The sequence below is a fragment of the Sciurus carolinensis genome, chromosome 7 (assembly GCF_902686445.1).
Source record: "Sciurus carolinensis chromosome 7, mSciCar1.2, whole genome shotgun sequence".
Taxonomy (NCBI): Eukaryota; Metazoa; Chordata; class Mammalia; order Rodentia; family Sciuridae; genus Sciurus; species Sciurus carolinensis.
The window spans coordinates 147,826,112-147,842,814 of NC_062219.1; the positions used below are offsets into that span (position 1 = coordinate 147,826,112).

The following is a 16,703-nucleotide window of genomic DNA, read 5'->3' on the forward strand; positions in this document are numbered from 1 at the left end:
AAAAACGGTTTAAAAACTTAAGATGTATAAGGAAATGCTCATCCTGAACCATTTAAAATACTGGGACTGTTTTGCAGAATAAATGAAAACACCCTACTCAATGTAATGAGTAAAATTATTCCACATAGCCATAAACATACCTGGCTTCTCAGACATGCAGGACACACACTTGTTGTCTTCTGCATTATTAGAAACACAGCAAACTGGACACTCCCAAGACCCCACAGGCCTTCTGAATTTATCTCCAAATCCTAAAGAACCAGACGCCACAGTGCAGGTGGAAGATGTTGCAGCCATGGTCACAGCACTTTCTGAAACCACGGACAACGTGAGCACTCGCTTCACACCAGTACCAGGTTTTGGTGTTTCACAGGCTACACATTTCATTGCTTCTGGTTTATTTTGCACTAAACAGGTGTCACAATCCCAAGTTCCTATTGCTGGTTTAAATTTGTCTCCAAAGCCTGTACCCGACACAGAAAGAGTTGCTTTGCTACTTTTGGTTGGTGTCCCGATTCCAGTCTGTTTGGCAGTTTCTCTTGATGGTAATTTTGCTGCTTGACAGGCTATGCACTTGTTGTCTGTAACTTTGTTCTGGAGTAGACAGGTATCACACTGCCATGATGATCCACCCTTTAAATTTTCCCCAAACCCGATTCCACTAGAAGAAAATGTACTTATTGCTGGTCTTGTATAAACTTCTGGGCTTGTCGTGGTAGGCTGAGCAGCAAGAGGATCTACCTTTGGTGATGTGAAACCTACAATCGAAGAAGAGCAGAGTATTTTAAAAGAGAAGATTTTTATAATCAAAACATTAACTGCAACATTATTACAGGGAAAAAACACTTACCTTCTTGCAGGGTTACTACAATCCTAGATGGGGGCTAGGGAGATAGCTCAGTCAGTAAAGTGCTTGCTTTGCAAGCACAAGGCCCTGGGTTCGATACCCAGCACCGCCAAAAAAAAAAAAAAAAAAAAAAATCCTAGATGGACTGCTTAAGAGTTCTTTTCACCCAAGCATATTTATGAAAAGCATAACTAATAAGCAACATTTAGACAGAATTCTACTTTTAGGAATTTCTAGTATAGTGATGTACATTACCTACTGTCATCCACGGTTTGCAGCAGTCTGCCTTCCCAAAATATTAAACTACAACACAGTCCTAATGTCCCCTTATGTCTATCTTTTCTTTTGGGCGTTTTCTTGGCTATGCCGAGCAACTTCAATAGCTACAATCTTTGAATGCTATCCAGTCATAATCTATTCTTGTAGTAAACTCAAGTATCAATAAAACCAGTTAAGCTGAGCAGGCATGATTATTTGATAGATACCCCTTCAAAGTACAACAGGGTGCTAAGTTTAATTAAACTCACAAGTTTGAAAACTTTTGGCTTGATAACTAATATGATAATAAATCCCAACAAAGATAGTACCTTACATTTTGGTAAGGTCTAGAAATATAAAAATGATTAAGACCCAGTTTTTAAATCCACATTGAACAGAAGTTCATACTACTCAAATAGGCTCACACACAGTTCCCATATAGTAACTCAAACACAACTCAAATATTTTATCTCCAAGATAATCGCAGAAGTCTTTCATAATTATCAAGTATCTCTTTTTTTGTGTGTGTAAAAATGGAAGGTATATTTAAATAGTTAAGATATTCAACGCAGTCACTGAATTGATTCACTCAAGTTATACTTTATTCATGAGAATGACTTTCCAATCCTTTCCTTGGGGACAACAAACTTTCATTTTATACACAGCAACACCAATGATCTATTTCTCTAGCCTTTGGCACCAAAGAAAGAATTAGAAGGGAAGACAATATAGAAGGTCCTTACATGTTTTCTAGTGGTATTAAGAAATAATAAGGGCTGGGGATATGGCTCAGTTGGTAGAGTGCCTGCCTCGCAAGCACAAGGTCCTGGGTTCAATCCCCAGCACCGCAAAATAAAAAAAAAAAAAAAAAAAAAAAAGAAATAATCAGCCTAGAGCTACTTTAGCATAATGGCAAAATGATATCACCATCCTTCAGTTACTCTCAGCCATCGACAATGTACTATTTTGTAATGGTTAACTTGAAACACTAGATTAGGAAAACTGACGGTATCATCTCAAGAATTAAATTTCTTTTCCTTTGATTGTCAAATTTTCCTAATTTCACTCAAATACTCCTATCAAATTTTTCTTATTTAAGGTGGACCTGGTGGCACACATCTATAATTCCAGTGACTCAGGAGGCTGAGGCAGGAAGATCACAATTTCATAGGCAGCCTGGGCAACTTAAGTGAGACCGTACCTCAAAATAAACAATCAAAAGGACTGGGGATGCAGTTCAATGGTAAAGTATCCCTGGGTTCAATCTCCAGTACAAAATAAAATAAATACTTTTAAAAATGTTCCTATTTAAAAAGTTACAGAGGACCAGGTTTAAACACAGAGTGTAACACTAAGTACAAGTATAGGGTAAAACAATACCTCCCACCCCTGCCCGGATGGAGCTCAAGGCTTTATGCATGCATTCTATTGTTGAGCCACATCCCAGGCCCAAAAAAACTATATATTTGATGCTTGCCTACTAGTTTGCTAATAATTCTACTTTTTAGACCATAATATAGTCATTTATTATCATTAGCTAATAATTTTAGTACAAGCAAGCATTCTTAATTAAAACTAAATTACTGGAGTCCTGTAGGTAGTGTACACAACCTATGAAATAAAAAATCAGGATCAAACAACCTAACCCTAAAACTTGTAGAAACCAACCTTATTCTTAAGACCTATCCCATTATACACAAATACATCTGTAGGGTAAATTGAAATTTTGAGCTATTATGGTGCCTGATGAAAAGTTTCATATTCTTTTCCTACATAGCACAACTGATATTGTGAACATCCTCTGATTTGAAACTGAACATCTATTCCTGTTTGAAGATTTCTACTCATCCCTTTCTAAGTATTACCTAACTTTACCTAATTTGTTCATTACACATTTTGTATACATGTACTGAATTATACTACTGTACCCCACAAATAAATATAAAACTCAGCAAATGTGGTCTTGTTCTATATGTACTTATTTGGGGAATTAACGTGAGAAGGCAGTTTAATGCTCTCAAGACATGACCAGATGCTATCATGATGTTTGCTCTTACTCGGTGTTGTCCAATCTCAATTGAAAACTCATGTTCTCTTTCTATACTTGTCTCTTAAAGAGATTTCTTTATTAATACAGAGATCTTGAATTCCAAAGAAGTAATATTTCTAAGACATTTCCCATAAAAAATTGGATCTCACTACATTTACATTCAAAATTCAACATTTTATCAAATCATTGGTAGTTTTTTTTTTTTTAAAGAGTCTACATTATAACACAACATTAAAATTAAATCAAGGGAGTGTGAAATTAAGATTTTTTATTATCTCAAGGGTTGCGATCATCTTACCAGGGCTTTTCAGAACATCTAAAACGCTTCCTTCTTTCAGGATTTTTACAGGTCTAAAAAGTCCCTCACAATCTTCATCTCGCTTCTTACAGCTTGTGCTGTTCACCGCAGTGATATCTTGAGCTGTAATTTTTTTTAATTGTAAAAAATATTATACTAAGGAAAGCAGTAGATTCTTGAATTCAATGCATTTTAAAAATCTAAGCTTTTCAGACTAATTTCTAAAACTTTAATAGTCACTATAATTCAAAAATAACAAACAACTATATTAATATTAATTTGTCATTGCAAAGAGATAAAAATACTCCTTCCATTTTTGCACATTCCCTTACCACCCCACATGCCACAAAAAGGCACAGAAGTATAAACTACAAGTGTCAGCAAATGAATTCATTAGAAGAAAATTAAACTGAAACACTAGGGAAGATATGGCCACTGGGGCAAGGCTCCTTCACTGCTTGAAATAACATATGTGATTGCTCAGCAATTTAAAATACTGATTAAAAAAAAAAAAAAAAAAAAAAAAAAAAACTAAAAGAAATTCTCAACAGAGACAGTTTGCTATGATTAAAAATATCCTTCAGTTATATTAAAAATCTGTATGATACAATGCTCAATCTGGTTACATAAAATGCCTATTTGCTGAATGATAATGCATGATAAAATGCATAGGCTAAAAAGCATAGCTGTGGGCAAAAGCAGGTTAGAAAGTCTAGAAAATTTAGAATGTTTCTATTTAAAAATTAATGGTGGCTGCTAGTGGTAGAATGAATGTATACTCATTGTTTTTACTTTTTATGATCAAAATTAAATTGTTTTTAGTAAATTTAAGGTAAAATTTTAGGATTACCTGAAGTGCACTCAAAGAGACAAAAAGGAGATAATGGGAAAACTAGCTCCTGTCACAAAATAATTAATCATGACTTCCACATTTTCAATCATCTTTGCTAACTGATAGAAGTGATGAGAACCAGCCGGGCGCAGTGGCACACGCCTGTAATCCCAGCGACTCGGGAGGCCGAGGCAGGAAGATCGCAAGTTCGAGGCCAGCCTCAGCAATTTAGCGAGACCCTGTCTCAAAATAAAAAATAAAAAGCGCTGGGGATATAGCTCAGTGGTAGAGCACCCCTGGGTTCAATCCCCAATATCAAAAAAAAAAAAAAAAAAAAAAAAAGAGGAAAAAAAAAATGGTGAGAACCAAAGGTGTTAAAGTGATAATACACAATTTTGTTGCCACTCATAAATGTACTCATAATCACTCCTAAAAAAAATCTGGGTAATTTCTCACAATACAGTGAAATGAAAAGCTGTTTTAATAAATTGTTACCAATTCAGTTACCACTACTAAAGCATTAGTAAAAACTGGAAACGACCTTTCCTCATAACAAGTCATGAGAGGTTTACTCCATAATGCAAAGTTTAATCCATAAATTTCATGGTAGAAAGTACAACTGAAATTGCCTGCCACTTTCTATTTATTACACAGGATTATTCGATGTTCCCCTCCACAATTAGAATCATAAACATATCAGGCAAAGCCACCTCTCCAACCCCACAACTAATGTTTTGATATTTACAAAGAATGTAATGATTTTTCTTTTATACCCCTCCACTTGAATTCATTTCTTGGATAAAATGCCTTCATTCCAAATTCTTGTCCTGAATAGTACAGACCACATGTTTCTGCATTTCCCAAACAATGAAAAGAAAACCACTACTACAACAAGATCCTGTTTTAGTTATCTAATTTCTTTTTCTCAAATATGTCAATTTTCAGTTCGGAGATTACGTATCATCACCTGCACAGGCCAGCATAACCCCTATAAATAAAAATGCTTGTGAACTGCCCAGTAAACCCAGAGATGAGATCCACCATAATTTTAATGTAGACGACCCTTAAATTTAAAATAAAACAATTTATAAGAAACCTATTACCTTATCTTGACTAAACACAGATGGAGAATAAATTTGTTATTGTGACTGTCCTGCTCAAAAACAAACTAATAGCTAAATATCTCTGAAAAAAATTAATAGAAAGTGTTATTAGAAAGTAATAACTTCTTGCTTTTCAGAGTTAACTTCATCCAAGTGAAAACATTTAGAAGAATTACCAAAGGTGAAAGAATATGAAATACTATGTTAATATATACAATTGTGTTTTTGCAAAAATGTGTGAAAAATTTTTACTTACCTGAAGTACTTATGCTTGGTTCTGAAGTACTACTAGAGCCAGAAAATTCTGTTTTTGCAACAGGCACACTAAATGTAAATCCAATCTGAAAAGCAAAAGGTCTCAAGTGTCAACCTATTTCTAAACAAATAAACTAAATTTCACCTGTTCTATCTATATAACATAATTTCCACAATCTCTCAATCTGGGATTCATAAGGCAGGCACTGTGGTGTATACCTAAAGTACCAGCACTGGAAGCTGAGGCAGGAGGAGCATGTGAGCCTAGGAACATGAAACCAGTCTGGGTAACACAGCAAGACCTTGTCTCAAAAAAAAAGTGTGCTTAATGATTGCGTGCTTGCCTAGCATGTAACGCAGACTCGGGTTCAACCACCAGCACTGCTACATAAGTAAGAAAATGAGCAAATAAATAATATTAGGATTCTTGTATTGAGCAGCATGTCCTAGTATGACAGCATTTTAAATTTCTTAGACCTTATTTTCCCACTTTCAAAACAGTCCAAAAAATAATGCTGCATTCCTAATGCCCAGTTTCTGAACTTCATTTTCTAACAAAAAGTATGAGAGTTTTGAGATAACTGATGGGTTTCAGGCATGCGGTAAGGAAATTATACTTGATCTGTAACATTTTAAAAATGATACACATATGCCAAACTTGGAACAAAAAGTAAATTAAATTTATGCATTATTCTTATGCAAAATGCTACTTCATAATGAACAAATATGTTGCATGACCAAAAAAGCCCAGAACTTTTCTAGATCAAAAGGTGACTCAAAGTTCTACAAGACCTTCAAAGAACTCATTCCAATACTTCTCAAAGTATTCCAGGAAATAGAAAAGGAGGGTACCCTACCAAACTCATTCTATGAAGCTAATACCCTTATACCCAAACCAGGAAAAGACACATCAAGGAAAGAAAATTTTAGAACAATATCCTTGATGAATACAGATGCAAAGATCCTTAACAAAATATTGGCAAACCATACCCCATAACATATTAAGAAAATTGTGCACCACGATAAAGTGGGGTTCATCCCTGAATGCAAGGATGCATCCATAAATCAATAAACGTAATCTATCATGTCAATAGAGTTAAGGATAAGAATCATATGGTTATTTCCATTGATGCAGAAAAAGCTTTCGACAAAATACAACACCCCTTCATGCTCAAAACACTAGAAAAAAAATAGGGATAGTAGGAACATACCTGAACATTGTAAAGGTTATTTATGCTAAGCCCATGGCCAACATCATTCTTAATGGAGAAAAACTGAAAGCATTCCCTTTAAAAACGGGAACAAGACAGGGATGTCCTCTTTCACCACTTCTATTCAACACTGTCCTCGAAACTCTAGCCAGAGCAATTAGACAGACTAAAGAAATTAAAGGGATACTAATAGGAAAAGAGGAATTTAAGCTGTCACTATTTGCTGATGACATGATTCTATATTTAGAGTATTAAAAAAACTCCTCCAGAAAACTTCTAGACCTCATCAATGAATTCAGCAAAATAGCAGGCTATAAAAATCAACACACATAAATCTAAAGCATTTTTATATGCAAGCGACGAAACATCTGAAAGGGAAATGAGGAAAACAACTCCATTTGCAATAGCCTCAAAAAAAAAATAAAATACTTGGGAATCAATCTAACCAAAGAGGTAAAAGATCTCTACAATGAAAACTACAAAACATTGAAGAAAGAAATTGAGGAAGACCTTAGAAGATGGAAAGATCTCCCATGTTCTTGGATGGCAGAATTAATATTGTCAAAATGGCCATACTAACAAAAGTGCTATACAGATTCAATGCAATTCCAATTAAAATCCCAATGATGTATCTTACAGAAATAGAGCAAGCGATCATGAAATTCACCTGGAAGAATAAAAAACCCAGAATAGCTAAAGCAATCCTTAGCAGGAAGAATGAAACAGGGGGTTATCGCAATACCAGAACTTCAACTATACTACAAAGCAATAGTAACAAAAATGGCATGGTATTGGCACCAAAATAGACAGGTAGATCAATGGTACAGAATAGAGGACACGGACACAAACCCAAATACATACAATTTTCTCATGCTAGACAAAGGTGTCAAAAATACACAATGGAGAAAAGATAGCCTCTTCAACAAATGGTGCTGGGAAAACGGGAAATCTATATGCAACAGAATGAAACTAAACCCCTATCTCTCACCCTGCACAAAAATCAACTCACAATGGATCAAGGACCTTGAAATAAGACCAGAGACCCTGCATCTTATAGAAGAAAAAGTAGGTCCAAATCTTCAACTTGTTGGCTTAGGATCAGACTTCCTTAACAGGACTCCCATAGCACAAGAAATAAAAACAAGAATCAATAACCGGGATAGATTCAAACTAAATAGCTTTCTCTCAGCAAAGGAAACTATCAGCAATGCGAAGAGAGAGCCTACAGAGTGGGAGAATATCTTTGCCACTCATACTTCAGATAGAGCACTAATTTCCAGAATATATAAAGAACTCAAAAAACTCTACACCAAGAATACAAATAACCCAATCAACAAATGGACTAAGGATATGAACAGACACTTCACAGAAGGCTACAAGCAATCAACAAACATATGAAAAAATGTTCACCATCTTTAGTAATACGAGAAATGCAAATCAAAACTACCCTAAGATTCCATCTCACCCCAATTAGAATGGTGATTATCAAGAATACAAGCAACAATAGGTGTTGGTGAGGATGTGGGGAAAAAGGTACATCATACATTGCTGGTGGGGCTGCAAATTAGTGCAGCCAACTCTGTAAAGCAGTGTGGAGATTCCTTAGAAAACTTGGAATGGAACCACCATTTGACCCAACTATCCCACTCCTCAGCCTATACCCAAAGGACTTAAAATCAGCATACTACAGAGATATAGCCACATCAATGTTCATAGTTGCTCAATTCACAATAGCCAGATTTTGGAACCAACCTAGATGTCCTTCAATTGATGAATGGATAAAGAAATTGTGGTATATATATACAATGGAATATTACTCAGTTATAAAGAATAATGAAATTATGGCATTTGCAGGCAAATGGATGAAACTGGAGAATATCATGCTAAGTGAGATAAGCCAATCTCAAAAAACCAAAGGACGAATGAGCTCCCTGATAAGCAGATGATGACACATAATGGGAGGTGGGAGGGGGGCAAGAATGGAAGAAGGAGGAACTGTATAGAGGGGTGGGAGGGATGGGGTGGAAGGAAAAAATAACAGAATGAATCAAACATCATTACCCTATGTAAATGTATGATTACGCAAATGGTATGCTGCTACTCCATGTACAAACAACATGTATCCCATGTTTACAATAAAAATAAATTAAAATTAAAAAAAAAATAAAATAAAATAAATTTTTTAAAAAAGGTGACTCAACAGACCTATTAACTAAATGCAGCATGATTTAATTGATTAGGTCCTAGTCTTTAACTGGATCTAGGGCCAAGAGACATAAAACATCAACTAACAGTCTAGGGATGATGGGAAGTCTGAATATAAACTCTATTATACCATCATGATAAAATTTTTTGGGTATGATAACTGTACTGAAAGGATACAAAGAAATGTCCCTTGTCTTAGAGGATAGAGAAGGAAAAGAATCAAGATGTCTGCATTTTAACTGTTAAATGGTATATGCAATTGTTCACTTATCTTTTCTGAACTGTGAATATTTTTTAAGTTACAAGAAAAATAATGTTTCTTACTACAAATGGCATCACAGATTTGATAAAATATAGCAGGGTTAAAAGTATTCATACAATACAAAATGTGCCTTATTAAGTTATAATTATTAAATTAATATATATTTATTAAATATCAAATATTTCTTGCTTGCTACTTACAGAGGATGGAGGTAGTACATCTGCCTCAGTAGATTTTACAATCGGAGATGAAAATCTAAACATGGGACTACCAGGGCTGCTCGGAGATGTCATTTGTACCTGGTTTTCCAAATTAAGAAAGGACACAAAAAAAGAAATCATCAATAAAACATACCTTAAGGAAATTATTTCAAAGAAACTGAAAGCCTTTTTATTTTTCCTTATAGATTTAAAAATCACAACTTCTGAAAAACACTGTAGAGTTTCTTCTATAAAATCTGGCTGTTTCTTAAAAGAGGAACATACACAATCTTAGAGGTGGATAGTTGTTTACAGGAGAAAAATAAACTATATGTTTAGAAAAGGTGAAAAGTCAGGAACAACAAGATTTTAAAAAAAGCAGAAGCAAATTAAAAGATGTTAATCCTAACTGAAAAGTAAAGACATACATCTACTCCTACCCTCCAGCCCCAAATCTCACTGGAAATATTGTTTGGAAACAACAACAGTCATCTTTCTCCAATGCCTTGCATAAGAGTTAAAGAAACCCATTACAATATACAATAGATATATTTAAATTTTTAAGAGTAAAACACCATTTTTATTTCTCTCTACATACTCTGAAGTATTATTTCCATAATGAAAATTAATCACTGCTTTAAAATGAGTATTAGATTTTCAGAAGTAGAGATTAAAAAAAAAAAAAAAAAAAAAAAAAACACCTCATTTATATAATGGCTCTGTACCTTGTTTGTTAATGACTGAGATGGACCAGTGGGTGATGGAGAGGAAGTTGCGATTGCTGGAGAACTAAAATTGAAGGTAGGCAGTGAAGAACCGGTGATTGGTAGGGAGATTTTCGGTAATACTGGTACTTCCATTTCCTAAAACACAGCATGTTTTATAATGACAAACTTCATCTCCCACATCATTCTCTTACCTTTTTGGGGGGTGGGGGCGGGGGCGGGAAGGGTTGGGTTACTGGGGACTGAACTCAGGGGCACTCAGCCACTGAGCCACATCTCCAGTTCTATTTTGTATTTTATATTCAGAGACAGGGTAACACTTAGTTGCTTACTGCTTTGCTCTTGCTGAGGCTGGCTTTGAACTTGAGATCCTCCTGTCTTAGCCTACCAAGCTGCTGGGATTACAGGCATGCGCCACTACGTCTGGCTTACCTCTACTCTTAATTTCGGGTAGAACTGATAAAGGCAAATTCAGAACAGAAAGAAGGTAGCACCATATAACATTAGCCCCGTAGGCTCCTGAATTAAAAAACAAGATTTGAATCTGACCTATGTCACCAACTGCCACATAACTTTGAGAACCTAACTTCCCTGAGCACCAATTTTTCTAATTGGCAAAAATTAGAGGAAAAGAATTCTTACTGTAAACATAATTGTGGTAATAATGCAAAACACAGTTATATATGGTCTCTGCATAAAAAAAAAAAAAAAAAAACACTTAATAACTCATCAGAACCCATGAAGTCTAGTAAATTGCTTTGGTTTCTAATCAATAGAACAAAGAGCACCCAAGTCTCCAATGACCTAGATTAAGAATACACACACAAACAGATTAATTAGTACTATGTTGGAGCACCTTATATGTGTCCAATGCCCTGAATTATAAGTAATATAGGAGAAAAAGTGTTTAAAAAAAAAACCCCAATACCAACCATTTGGAAATGCTGAAAAGCAAGGAAAAAACCAGATAGGAAAGGGCACTTAGAAGAAGGAAAGGCCACTGAGTAAGCTATTCTCTTTCAGTTAGTAGCTCTGGGCAATTGAAAACTGATAGAATACTGCAAACCTGTTACTTGATGAATCAGAGGACAGTGTGGCAAGACTGCAACAGCTAAAAATGAGGGCAGATGCAAAATGAAGAGCCACAGAAAGAAATCCCAAAGTCTGAATACAAACCACTCAAATCTGCTGAACCTGTAAACTCCACCGGTGTAAAGCAGACACCAAGGAACTGTGTCTGTCCACCAGAAGAGAAAGAGTTTTAGTTCAGGTAAATTCACTGCCAGCTAAAACAATCTGAATATTTCAAATGGAAGGGGTTCATAGCACATAAATCACAACTCAATAAAAATGATCCAAAAATCAAAGTAAAAATAGACACTTCCATTTTTTCTTTTTTTTTTCCAGATAAAACTAAGAATTTACAAATCCATTGCCATAAGACCTGCTCCATAATTTCTTTAGGCTGAAGTTAAATGATACGAAATGGAAACTCAGACTGGGAAAGATATGGAGAATATGCAGGCAAAAATAAAGCTCTTTTAGTTTCTTTAAAATACACATAATTATAAAAAACAAGCAGGATGTAGTATAGGTTTACAGTCTGCCTAGATGTAAAATAAATGATATATACAGCATAAAATGAAAGGGAGTAGCAAATGTGAACTATCTTAAGATTCTTAAGATTTTTTTCTTTTTAATTTTTTTTTAGTTGTTAGTGGACAGGCATCATATATACATATATTCATTCATTCATTTATATGTGATGCTGAGAATTGAACCTCGTGCCTCACATGTTAGGAAAATGCTCTACCACTGAGCTATGACCCCAGTTCAAGATTCTTAGATTTTACAGAAAGTGGAACAACAGTAACACAATTGCCTGGAAAAAGGACACATATCATAATCAAGAAGAACCACCAACTGATGAACAGGTAAAGCTAAAAAGACAACAAATAAAATGAATTTCTATTAAACATTTGATTCACACCAAAAGAGGCAGTTTTTAAAAGAGAAACAAAAAACAAATGAGAAAAATGGTAGACCTGAATCTAACCACATCAATAATTATATTAACTATAAATGGAATAAGCATCCTGATTAAACAGCAAGACAAGTATATACATGCGTCTACTTAAAAACTTAGAGTAAATGGATGGATGGGAAAAATTATAAACTGTAATTACTATGCATAAAATGTATTCTAGTAAGAATTCAGTGGCTATATTAATACTAGAGAAAATTTCAAGAATATTCCTATAGAGTTTTCTTAAAAAGGCCATTTGATATTGTTATGGTTGAGATACGAAGTGTCCCCCAAAAGCTCACATGTGGGACCATGCAAGAAGGTTCAAAGGAGAAATGATTGGGTTGTAAGTCGTAACCCACATCAGTGATTTAATCCTCTGATAGGGATTAATTGAGTGGTAACTGAAGTAGTAGGGTGTGGCTAAAGGAGGCAAGAATTGGGCATGGCTTTTGGGTATATATTTATATCTGGGGAGTGGAGTCTCTCTGCTTCCTCAAGATGCCAGCTGCTTCCCTCTGCCATGCTCTTCCAACATGATGTTCTGCCTCACCTCAAGCCCCAAGGAATGGAGCCGGCCTTCTATGGACTTAGACCATGAGCCCTCAAATAAACCTTTCCTCCTCTAAAATTGTGCTGGCTGGGTCATGTAGTCACAGCAGTGAAAAAGCTGATTAAAACAGATATTAAAAGATCAAATTATTATGGAATCATACAAGTCTAATGTGTATGCTCTTAATGAAGGTCTCAAAGTACATCACACAATGATAAAATGAAGGGGAAAAGACAATCTAAATTAAAAAAAAAAAAGAATAAGAATGAAGATCTAAGAAGTAGCAATCACCTTGTTGACATTTAAAGAACACTACACCCCAGATTACAGTATATTCTTCAAACAAAATATTTGCTGCACTATATTAAACAAATCTCAATACAAGTTTAATTGGAAATCCACAACCCCCCACCCAAATATCTGAAAATTAAACACACTGCTAAGTAATTCATGGGTTAAATACAAAAATCAATGAGAAATTAGGGGAAAAAAAACAAAAGCAAAACCCAAAACCATAAAGCACAATCACAAATCTTCTAGAAGAAAACAAAGTATCTTTTTGCAGCCTGGGGATAGACAATGGTTTCTCAGCATACAAAGAAATGTAAAATGGGAAAATATCAGATTTTATAAAATTTGGCAACTGCTGATCAAAAGACACTTAAGAAAATAAAAAGGTAACTTAGGGGCTGGGGAGATAGCTCAGCTGGTAGACTGCTTGCCTCACAAGCACAAGGCCCTGAGTTCGATCCCCAGTACCGCAAAAAAAAAAAAAAAAGTTTAAAAATAAAATTAAATAAAATAAAAGGTAACTTAGATGGGGAAAAAATTATTTGAGATGTATATGACAAAGTACTCAACAATAAAACAGTCAAATTTTTAAAAAGGGCAAAAGATCTAAGCAAACAACTCTCTCTCACCCCCCCCCAAGCACATAAAAAATGCAATGTTATTAGTTGTCAGAGAAAGGGTAATTAAAATTATAACACAATACCACCACATACAAGCTAGGAGAACTAAAAAAGATGACAACTACTGGTAAGGATATGAAGTAAGTAAAATGCTGAGAAGCTTTTAGGTAGGAGTGTAACATGCCAAAACCACTTTAGGGAACAATTTGGTAGTTTCTTAAAAAGTTAAAACACTTAGTATACAATCTCCCATTTTTAGGTATTTACTATAAGAGAAATAAATGTGATTTCAAAAAGATTTATACAAGAATATTCATTGGCAGCTTCAGTAACAATAGCCAGAACCAAAGAATATTTACTGAATAAATATATTTGTATGAATTCCAGGAAAAGCAAAACCAAACATTTGGGGGAAAAAAAAAAAGAACACAGTAATTATCTTTAGGGTAGGAGGTAATAGAAATGGACTGAGGAACGAATGTAAGTAAACTTTCTGGGATAGTGGAAATGTTCACTACCTCAACAGAGGTTTGGTTTAAGCATCAGTCAAATTCAATAAACATTATGCCTAAGAATTTTACATTCCACTACACGCACATTTTTGCTAAGTTAAAAAAACAACAAATATTTAATTCTAACACATAATATAACCTTGAAGTATTTGGAGGTGAAGTATACGGTATCTTCAACTTATTTGAAATATACCCCCACCCCAAAAAAGGGGAAGGAAATAGATAGTTATTGGATACAACAAATATAAAATGTTAAAAGCTAAGTGCTACATGAGTATTTGATGCAAAATTATTTAGATATTTTATATGTTTGGAACTTGATAACCAATTTGGGGAAATGGGGAGCAAACAAAAGGTGCACCTGGCTATTTTTGAAGGAAGTTTGTTCTCCTGCTTCTATTTTCTTGTCTTTATACATTAACATACTGTATGATCTACTATCTTATGCCAATTCATTAAGCCACAAACTTGGCCACACTGATTCTTTATATTATTGACCTTAAACAATTCTGTAATTTGATTTCTACTCTCCCAAATAAGGACTTGGAGATAAGCTGGTCTCACTAGGAGAAAAAAATGCCCAGAATTTTGCTAACTGGATGGTTACACTCACTTCAAGTTGAACATGCTAATCAATCTGAACAGGTCAGTCATCAAATGTTTGATGATTTTAGTATCTTTTAAACATCTTTACATGTACTGGAATTATTTTTCATAAGGCAGATATTATGTAGGAAGAAACTGGGGCAGGGAAATACTTGGCGTACTATCATATTGACAGATACATCACAGACATTAAATTCATTATACTGATTTTTTTTTGGGGGGAAGGGTGTACCGGGGATTGAACCCAGGGGCACTTAGACAGGAGCCACATCCCTAGCCGTGTGTGTGTGTGTGTGTGTGTGTGTGTGTGTGTGTGTTGTTTTTTTAGACAGGGTCTTGGCTAAGTTGCCAAGGCTGGCCTTGAACTTTCGATCCTCCTGGCTTAGGAGGCTGAGCCACTAGGATTACAGGTACGAGCCACAGCACCCAGCAATATACTGATTCTCATTCCCATTTTACAGATAAGAAACTAAAGAAGTACAGTCAGTATGGTAGCACACACCTGTAATCCCAGGGACTTGGGAGGCTTAATAAGGGCTGGGGATGTAGCTCAAGTGGTAAAGAGCCCCTGGGTTCAATCCCCAGTACCAAAAAAAGAAGCAAAGTGAAATTAGGCAGTACAAAGATATTAAACTGCCTAAAGTATTTGGCTAGTAAGTGGCCAGACAACAGCAAGCAATTAAATCTCTCTAAACTCAGTATTAGATATTGCTTATTATATACTTTGTAACAATGAGATTTTTAATTATTAAAAAAGCACTCAGAGATTGGTATTCACAATAAAGGCAAAATGTCAGTAAGTGTAGTGACTATAATCCTTACAAATTTTAGAATCTGAGATAAGGTAAAAGTTAAAACACGCCGGGCACGGTGGTGCATGCCTGTAATTCCAGCGGCTTGGGAGGCTGAGGCAGGAGGATCAAAAGTTCAAAGTCAGCTTCAGCAAAAGCAAGGCGCTAAGCAACTCAGTGAGACCCTGTCTCTAATTAAAATATAAAACAGGGCTGGGGATGTGGTGCAGTGGTCAAGTATCATTAAATTCAATCCCCAGTACCAAAAAAAAAAAAAAAAAAAAAAAAGTTAAAACATACTCTATCTCATGTTGCAAACTAAGTTATTTTAGATATATATTTATATTAACCTGAATGTTCCGTGAATCAAAAATTCTCAATTTCTGCTAAGTCATAACAGTATCTGGAATCAGCATTATCTGTTCCATTAAAATTTTCTCCTACTTTGGACTTTCCCTAAAGGCAATTAAAATACCTACCAAAAAAAAATGAATCTTGAGTATTAGCCAAAAATTCCAACTATAACTGAAACCAGACCTTACTGGTCTGAACATTGTTGACATGTGAACAACAATTAAAAAAAGCAATGCATTCAAAATAATTATAAAAGTGTGCAGCTAAACCTATTTATCCAGATAAAAAACAATGGGCTTTTAGAAAAAAGGGGGCAGTTTTCCCGTTAGTACCTCTTTCCTCAGAAATGTGGAGAGAACAACTCCAATGTGGAAAAGAACCAGGGATGGACAAGGGTTGGGTGAGGCATCCTGGGATGTAAAATTGGCAGTTGGCAGTTGGCCAGAATGGAAGGGGGGGCCCCCAGGAGCTGGGAGAAGGTGATAAAGACATGGGACAGGGGTTTTCCTATAGCTCCTCACAGCTGTCATACCAGACAATAAGAACAAAAGTAAATAAAAAACGATTACTACACAACAAAATCACACCTAACACATATCTGTAAGACAGTTAAAATTAAGCTATAGATAGCAACATGAGCTTCGGCTTAACAAACTGAAAGCGAAGTGAAATGAACAAAATCTACACAGTACACAGTATGTCAT

At 35.1% G+C, this 16,703-nt stretch overlaps 1 protein-coding gene across 1 annotated transcript in view; it reads right to left on the reverse strand.

Moving 5' to 3' along the window:
* The window catches only part of Nup153 (nucleoporin 153), a 60,410-nt gene that overhangs the window by 13,255 nt on the left and 30,452 nt on the right, over nt 1–16,703 (reverse strand). The window contains exons 13-17 of the mRNA XM_047559291.1: nt 10,247–10,384; nt 9,522–9,620; nt 5,645–5,729; nt 3,454–3,576; nt 141–758 (exon numbers count right to left, since the gene is read on the reverse strand). Coding sequence (XP_047415247.1) covers nt 141–758; nt 3,454–3,576; nt 5,645–5,729; nt 9,522–9,620; nt 10,247–10,384 — 1,063 coding nt within the window. The remainder of the gene's footprint in view (nt 1–140; nt 759–3,453; nt 3,577–5,644; nt 5,730–9,521; nt 9,621–10,246; nt 10,385–16,703) is intronic.